Source organism: Rhipicephalus microplus, chromosome 8 (genome assembly GCF_043290135.1).
Source record: "Rhipicephalus microplus isolate Deutch F79 chromosome 8, USDA_Rmic, whole genome shotgun sequence".
Taxonomy (NCBI): Eukaryota; Metazoa; Arthropoda; class Arachnida; order Ixodida; family Ixodidae; genus Rhipicephalus; species Rhipicephalus microplus.
The window spans coordinates 63,510,284-63,519,361 of record NC_134707.1 but is presented as its reverse complement, the minus strand read 5'-3'; the positions used below and the strand labels follow the sequence as shown (position 1 = coordinate 63,519,361).

The 9,078-nt window shown below is 44.1% G+C and overlaps 1 protein-coding gene across 8 annotated transcripts in view; it reads left to right on the top strand.

Annotated features, from left to right (window-relative positions):
* The first annotated feature begins 379 nt into the window (after window positions 1-379).
* The window catches only part of LOC119164533 (protein AMN1 homolog), a 36,496-nt gene continuing 27,797 nt past the window's right edge, over window positions 380-9,078 (top strand). For all 8 annotated transcript variants that reach the window (XR_012885654.1, XR_012885651.1, XR_012885652.1 and 5 more), the window contains exons 1-3: window positions 380-552; window positions 1,096-1,228; window positions 3,965-4,106. Coding sequence is in view for 3 of the 8 variants with exons in the window: in XM_037416746.2 (XP_037272643.2) it covers window positions 500-552; window positions 1,096-1,228; window positions 3,965-4,106 (328 nt within the window). In the remaining 5 variants the exon portion in view is untranslated. The remainder of the gene's footprint in view (window positions 553-1,095; window positions 1,229-3,964; window positions 4,107-9,078) is intronic.

The following is a 9,078-nucleotide window of genomic DNA, read 5'->3' as shown; positions in this document are numbered from 1 at the left end:
CATAACTGCCAACGCTCGCATGAAAAGCAGCAGTAGGATATGACCGGCGAACCTCCGTGGAGGTCGGACAGTACGTTCAGCACCACGTCGATGGCCAAAAGCGTGAACCTCGCCATGCGGTCCCTCGCCATGTTTACGAAAGCGCGCGGCTAGAGTGTACTAGAAGCGCGGTGAAGTACGCTAGTTTACAAAGAGTTGCCATGACAACCATGCAAACGACAGAACCGCAGTAAACATTATAAAATATTATTAAACAATAAATGAACTTTAGTTACAATAAAAAAATAAAACAATTGTTTAATAAAGATCACAGTCAAAATGACGAACATTTTATTGTTTGTGTGTCATATTTTGTTTTCCAAGTGCGGGCCTTGTAAATATTCCTCCATTGGCGCGCACATGGGTTGGTCGTGTTCTGTGGGTTGGTCGGTGTTGTCAATTTGTGTGAGGATAAAGCAGTTGTTAGAGTTCCTGCTATCAAAGCATTGGACGTGTTAAAATGAATGAACAGCGTGGTTCCGGTGGACGAGAAGTGCGTCTCCTGCAAGACATGTGTGTATACATTCTGTTACTAACGAAGCCGCAATACTTTTGAAAGCAACGCCAGGATTGTCGGTCTGACCCCCGTGCAAGCTTATTCTACGTGTGTGGGTGCGCATTTATGCAACAACAAAATATTCGGTGTACTTTGAAGCCCTTAGAACAATCCCCTGGCTTCACCATGGTACGAATGTTATTGCACTGGATAACATCGTATTTTTTTTACAACCCCAGGGAAATGTCTAGACGAGATTGAATAACTTACATTTCTTATACAAAGGTCTCGGACGTTTAAAAAACCATGGTGTCAACGGAATTCGACCGACCCGGTGTTGATTACCGACAAATCCGTACAAACCACGCTGCTGAGCATGGGTGCTGTAAATCGTGCAAGTGTACAATGGAACTGGACAGCACATGCCTGTGCTGTCTCGTTTTGATGTCTCGTGTACTTGTTTGCATCACTCATTTTGTTCCACAATGAATCTGTACCGACTGGTTCAGACTTGTGGTCTTCTCTAATAAATAAAGTTTACTCGTTTCTTTTTTTTTCAGATGCCTGGATGCCATTACTGACTTCACAGATTTGAAATGGTTCCGGGATTTCGTGCTGCCACGTTGCCTCGCCGATCACTACTACACACGACTGCAAAGACGACGGTCTTTTAAGGATCATCTGGTACCTGTGGTATGCACCATTTCAATAATTCGCGTGGTAGCGCTGTTGCATACTTTCTGTAAAAACGTTGGGCCAGAATAAGGGGTACTTGTTATGAAACACTAGAACATTGTAATCGTGAGATTCAAAGAAATAGGCGTGGCTTAAAAACAAGGCCGCGCCTAAAGTGCCGGCATTTTTTCCTTATTGGCTGCCCGTGACCATGTGATTATTAGCCGGCACATTTCTGGTGAGCCAGCCATGCCAGCTAGCTGCATTTTCAGCCTTAAGCCGTCGTTTGGCTATTTTTGCTCTCAGACATTTCGCTACACTTATCAACATTGTCAAGGGCTGAGGTTCTCTAACGTAACCTAACCTAACGAGCCCCACAGGCATTGTCCAGGCAGTATGCGGCTGGCTCGCAGTGACGCTCTTTCCTAGTGTGCCTCATGTCGTGAGATGAGCTTCTGTGATGGGGACGATAATGCCTAGGTAGCGGTGTTCCTGTAGCTTGGGCAGCTCCTCGTCGTTTGGCAACACCAGACCAGCCTCGGCACACTCCCCAGAGAACGTGACTGGAAACCCTGCCATAGGAAAGAACTGCCGGCACCCAGTCTGTTGACATACTGCCGGTTGCCGGCAATATAGACACTACCTAAAACAATATAAAATATAATCTTCATCTTTCAAATTCACTTTGGTTGTTTAAAACCTAAGAAAAATAATATATAACCTCTGCCTGTCGAAGCAGCTGATATTAAACAGTTGTCGTTCGCCCATAGACGTGCTCCGAGTTTCCCCATCAGGAGAGGGTGAAGGTTCATTGCAGTGCAGCACCCTCTCCCTATTAAGTTAATGTGTGGGGCAGATTTCGTTCCTCCCCCCCCCCACCTCTACCTCTTGAATAATTCAAAAAAATTGGCAGATCCGCGTGCCTTGGAAAGTTATGCAAAGCATGCAGAGGGAAAGTGACTGTGTTGTAATATTTTACTTGAGCGACACGTCATGAAATTAGTCCAATTATATGTATAAATGTTACGCGCAGAGACATATGTTGAAGAGTTGCAGATGTTCATAAAAGCACTTCTTTGCTCTTGCGCAACGATGCCGACGGGAACATGAGTATTAGCAACACCAGAAGCGATAAGCTGATATGCAGTGATTGTCCTTGCAATGGTGGTGGCCCTTGACGTTGCTATTTCAGCGTAATATACGTTAGCCGTACGGGATGGCTGTAGCATAGGAGTACATATGTAATGTTTATAAAATTGGATAGCTAGCACTGCAACCACAATTTATGCTTCACGAACGTTAGGGTCTAATTGAAAAGTAGTTCCGAGACCTGGCGTGGCTCCTTGGTAGAATGCTTGGTTGCCATGCAGAATGCTTCGGTTTGATTCCTGCTGGCACCTAGACATTTATTCTTTGCTTCACAGCTTTGCGTCAAATTTATTCTTTGGGTCACAGCTGCTGATTTCGAGTTTTTCATAATGCTCAAAATTGCCCATGTGTGACCTCGTAGTTCCCGAGTGGATACCAAGTGTCAATCACCTGTGGCACGCACCCGCCCATCGGTATGTGTTTCTTTGGCAATAGGTGTTTGACGATGTATGTGACAGAATTGTGACCTTATTTGTGTCTTGACGAGCGCATCATCTTCGTCAAAGCAGCTTACCCTCCCATACTAATTTTGCTTCGCACCAAGTTAAGGAGGTGATCACGAGAGATCCCAAACGTAAACAGCTAGATAGTTGATAGATGTGGAGAAAGACTCTGAAAGTGCTTGAAATCCGCAAAGAAATGCATCGCATTTAAAAGGTGACTCTGCACCCCCGCCCCGAACCCCTTTCATAAGCTTATGCAGACCTAAACGGCTAGATAGATTGATAGATGTGGAGAAAGACTCTAAAAGTGCTTGAAATCCGCAAAGAAATGCCTCGCATTTAAAAGGTGACTCTGCACCCCCACACCGAACCCCTTTCATAAGCTTATGCAGACCTAAACGGCTAGATAGATTGATAGATATGGAGAAAGACTCTGAAAGTGCTTGAAATCCGCAAAGAAATGCCTCGCATTTAAAAGGTGACTCTGCACCCCCACACCGAACCCCTTTCATAAGCTTATGCAGACCTAAACGGCTAGATAGATTGATAGATATGGAGAAAGACTCTGAAAGTGCTTGAAATCCGCAAAGAAATGCCTCGCAAATATAAGGTGACTCCGCACCCCTGCCCCGAACCCCTTTCATAAGCCTATGCCTTTCACTAGTGAAATGCAGTCGTGCTGGTAGGTTTGCGCTTGAACCTTATGGTTGTGCAGCTAATGCAGATATCACTTGTATTGAGAGTCAAAGGTTCATTATTATTACCTAAAAAGTTGTGCTTGGCTGAATAACATTGTCAGTTTTCCTGGTGAAATTCATCAGGACGTTCAAGTTTAAGTCCATAAACGAGCGAAACAAACATCAGTCATTTAGGGACAGGCAGCTATCTGAAACACTTGTGAAGTATTTGATGCAACAAAATAAATTAGTGCTTTTGTATGAAGCAGTTGCAGCTAGGCAGGGGCCGAGACAACTGCCATTGCTAAAACAAAGGCTTCGAGACCAGGAGTCGTTATGCGACGAGGGCACATGCGCCATTGCATCGTGGAAGATTAATTCTCCGTAGAAGGGACGGGCGTGGCTGGGGGCAAAACAGACATTTTTTCTTACGCTGCTGTCGTGTACACTACCTTTCTTCGCATTTCTTTTCCTGTTACGTACAGGTGCTACATGCCAAGTCCATTGAAGCAGATTTGGCCGAGAGTCCTGTCACGGCAGCGGCCCTCGTGCACGTCAGGAAATGCACGCAGCTGGAGAAGCTCACCTTTTCCTCGGTGCCTTGGAATGACTCGCTCTGCGAAACTAGTAAGCCTGCCGTCTATGCTCTGTCTGCACCTGCAGTGCTACCATCTTTCGAGACAGCTTGATAACTTTTAAAAAAATTATTTATGCCCCGTTGCGGTGGTCTTGGGGCTAAGGTACTCGGCTGCTGACCCGCAGGTCGCGGGATCGAATCCCGGCTGCGTTTTCAGGAGGTGGAAACGTTGTAGGCCCGTGTGCTCGGATTCGGGTGCACGTTAAAAAAAACCTTAACTCTTTCGTTACCACGCGACAATGGTTGTTTTTCATATGTCTCGGAAAGATTGTTTCTGCAAGTTGGAAAAGTACTCCAGCACTCATTGCAGCATTCCGAACTTTACACAACGAAATGCTTTTTCCAAAAAAGTATGTTGTAGGGCAACAAAAATATTTTAAAATGAATAAGAATGTGAAAAGTGTAGAATTCTTGGTCACATTCTGGTAAACAGTGCAATAAAAAACACTGTATATGCAAAAATATTCAAAACAAAGAAAATTCAGAATATACATTTTGTCGATAAATGAACGAAGAACAGTATAAAAAATAATGAATGTTGTGCAAAAAATTTCTCGTCACATAGACAAAGAAAATCGGAACTGAGGTGCTGCTTCGTTGCTCGTGCCATGCAATGAAGCATTGCATAGTTTTTAGCGAGACACAATTGTATTCGTACACTTTTTCTCAGTAAATTTTTGTTGTGTTGCAATAAGAGTCTCCTGTTGTTCTAATATAAGTAGATGGATACCCGTGATGTATATAAGTAGATGGGTACCCGTGATGTGAATAATCCCTCTATAAAAGAGATATCAAATGAACTTCGCTATTTCATCTAGCGTCACCTCTTTCCATGAACCACCTTACAACGCATAGGTTGGCGTTTCAATATATGCATCCAAGCATATTTCTTTGCATTTTCATGGATATCGTAATAAAAAAAGAACATCGCACGCAGTTCTACAACGTTTCGGTTGCTCCGTAGTCAGGCCCAAGATGTGCTCCGGGGGCCATCTTGTGTTTAGGGGAAGCTCTATAGCCAGTGCCAGCACACTGCACCCCAGCGAGGTGTGGACCCCGCACGTAACCAGAGTAGCTATAAGATTGTGCGCAAAGGTCAGAAGCTATGCGCACTTGCGGCGGAGGAAACAACTTGAGGATGTAAATGAAATGAACCCATGAACGGCTGTGGCTGTGGATCAGGCTGATGCAAAACATTGTCGCCATAAAACTTGAAGCTGAGGTGCTGTCATCCTCAAACACCAAGCTCATCGTCGCTCAATTCAGGTGGGGTTGCAAGACAGTTTCAAGCAGTGCATGTGTTTTTTAGTCCTGATGCGCACCCATGCGCGCGTGACGATAATGTCGTAGGAGTGCCTAGTGACACTAGATGGGACCCTGTGTCTGATATACGGATGCAAGCAAAACCAAAGCTGCCATAGAAGGCCGCCTCAACACTTTCAACATGCGACGGACCCTCGCAAATATTTTTTATAGAACAAATTTTTTCTGACACCCTAGGAACAGCTTTCTATTGAATGTATGGCATAAATTTCTAGCAATCATTACTGCTCAAAAAAGTCAAATTGCGAAGCTGACACTTTAATTCGATATTTGGCTTGCAAAGGTTCTTTTCATCACAGAACTTTGATGTCACTGTATTATAATCATGAGAGGCACGCACTTCTGTCAAGTTCGCCAGCCTAGTGCACTTTTCCAACAATACACGCACATTGGTTTGTGCAAAGGTTTGTCAAAAATCAATATATTGCCGAAATGAGCAAATTCAAATTGATTCTAAAAGTTGAGTGGCTTAACTACCTACTAAAAAGTGCTGGGTGGATGAGAAATAAATTTAACATGCAAAAATCGATTATCTAAAAGCGTCGATCACCGGTGATCGATTTGGATAGGCGTGGTAACGAAAGAGTTAAGTGGTCCAAATTTCTGGAGGCCTACACTAAGGCTTCTCTTATAATCATGTGGTGCTTCTGGGATGTTAAACCCCACATGATTCTATAGAAAATTTATTTGCATATGCTGCTGCCTCCGTGCAAGACATTGCATGGGTGGGTACTGAAGTCGCTTGCAAATCAGGCGTAACGCAAATCAATTAGAGTACAAGTAAACGTTAAACCGCATGAATTTACAAGCACATAAAAAAAGCAAGTTATACAAATATGTATGTATCAAATAACGTATTTGATTGATTGATTCAAATATCTGGTAAAACTTTTTACAAATGTGGGCCACTATGATTTGCTTTGTCATTTGAGAGTCATTTTTGTGGAAGCCCGCTAGGTTGCTAATTCACATGCAGGAGATATGAATCTCTTGTCACATGGCAGTGCTCTTAGTCTATAGAAAAGTCATCTTAATACAGTCGTACTTACATATAACGAATTTGTGTGTCTATCGAACAGCTGTAAACTGCCCTTGAATACACCTTAATGTTTTGCACAACTGCCCCGAACTAATCAAATGCCCTCTTCCCTTTTACGGAAGGTCTGAAAAACGCGTCAGTGACAGAGGAAGAGTCCTCGCGCTCTGGTGTTTCACTGCAAAGCTCGTGGATCAAGGTCCGATGGGCCCTTTTCATAATTCTCAACTGTGTTTCTCTGCGCTGCACACTGCATATTTGTCCAACTAATGGCAGTGGCACCTGTCGTGCTTCAAGCGGCGACGTGGTCATAGTTGAATGTACTGGGCTTGTCTGTTGTGAGTGTTTTGCGCCGACTAAATTTTCCACGTCATTGCGTAAGCAAACCGCGCTCCAGCAGGCTTTTTGAAGCGATTGGATAGCCGCTATTAGTTGTTCAAACTGCATAGCAAGAAAGCTAACTTTAAGGGGAGATGCTCCCCCAAAAACTTTTTCTTGAGATATTTGTGACAGCTCACTGAAACTTTCACCAGTTGTATAGAGTTCGAGCTCCTCTTTTCAAATCTGCTTTTATTTTTTTATAGCTTATTTAGTTAATTTGTTGGAGACCATGCATTTGTAAAAAAAATGCATTTTTTGTGCAAGCTTGGGCAACAATAGTAAGCACAAAAAACGCTCTAAAAATAGCAAATGTTCCTCCTAATGAATTGCAGAATTCAATAAAGTAAAGAAACATTGTGTAGCATTTGTGTGCTGGCCTAGAAAAGAAATTCTAATGCTGAGTTTGAGTTTAACCTTACTCAAGGAAGAAGTTTCTGAAATTTTCTAGCTGAACATGCTTTGGAGACCTCTGAAAGTTCTTTATTTGGATTCAGGACATGTTAAACTTTAGGCATGCCAAGTTTCATTGCAATCCGACTACGTAAAGCATACAAATTATAGTGCACAAGCTCTAAACATGCCGTAAAATGAGAAACTGAGAAAAAGAGGTTTGAAAGTTCAAAAACATGTTTAATACTATACTCTTCAAACAATCTGCATGAAATTCGCAAAGAATGTCAGCAAAGCTATCTTGAAAAAACTGACAGTTTCAGAATAATCCAGCACTATATATTGGGCCCTTACATTCACTGCAAGCTGCCTCCCTCGAAGGGTTTTTTTTTTTTCGGTACTGCGGCAATGGGTTGTTGCTCTCGGGCTCATGCGAGGTTTTTTCTTTTGCAATGGCAGTTCTTGTGATGCACTGGTTTTTGAACACCAATGATTGCTCGAAACAGTACACGCTGCTTGTGTCCAACGCCGATCGCACGCAGTGCGACTACGTACTTCACGCTCACAGCGATGCTGTCCCGTGCACTGCCGCTGGTGAACGTCTTCTCGCTTTCACTGCATGACGGATACATGCGGCTTGACATGTACGTAGACAAAACGACAGTTGCAGCACACGCGTTATTTAGGCACTAAAGTTCCGAAAACGATGCCAGTCCTTATTGTCTGCTTGCCATTACTCGAATGGACAGCTCGCACAACCTGCAGTTGGGGTTTACTTTGTCGTCGAACATCTTTATCTTTCACGATGAAGCACTGATGAAGTCATCGGCGCTAGAAATGAAGCTCGAACAATCCAAATCGGGTGCGTCGCTGCTGCCGCGGCTAGACCTAGCAGCAGACGAACCTCTCGCCGGCGCTCACTGCCTTGCATTCGGTGCGCCATCTCTCACACTGGTGTCGCGTAATGAACTTCTGTGAACGAAAGTAGCGTTTCTCACTGGCATTCATGGCGCGGAAATAATAACTCGGTCAAATTTGTTCGTCGATGTCTCGGCAAAAGCAGGAGAACGAAGAAAGCGCTCGCATCTGACTGCGCGGCGGAATGCCCGCAACCAATGGCAGTGCTCCGATCATATCATGTGACTTCGAAGGCCCACTCGCCACGCTAAAATGCAGTGGGAAAACTTTTTCTTGTATTTTTAGTGTGAATGCCGCTGTGCCGAAGTGGGCTCTGGGAGAAGAGGGTTAGGCCTACATGCCCGCGAAATTTCAAGAGCCGGCGATGCTGTAGAGCAAAGTGCGGCGTGTGCGAAAATCGAGTAATTTCGCACTTTCACAAGCCACCGCGAGTGTTTTAATTGTATTTTTTGATAACTTTTAGTTAATTCTCAGCTTTGATTTTTTAATACAGTCGAAACCCGCAATAACAAAATCACCGGGGAAACTGAAATATTTTGTTTTCGCAAGAATTTCGTTGCCCCGAGTATGAGACATAAAAGCAGGGATTTGGCCAGCAGAACGAAAATTTGCCATAAGTCGGTCAACTTACTTTGCTGACCCTTGCCATGCAACAACTTCAAAGCTCTCCCTTCGCACTGGAAAAAGTGGTTCGTTGCTACGTCGTCGCCATGTGCGCCGAAGAAGGAGAGAAGGGTGTCCAGTGCATTCAAAACAACCCGCGGGTTGGGTTTCTCCGCGTGCGTCTCTTCTTGGTCTTCGGTGTCCTCTGCTTCGCCCAAACTTTCGATAATGGCCTCGTCGGTCACTTCTTCGTACACGACTACGTCGTCATCGGCGCGAACGAACGCATCAAAGGTGAGTTCATCTGGGAT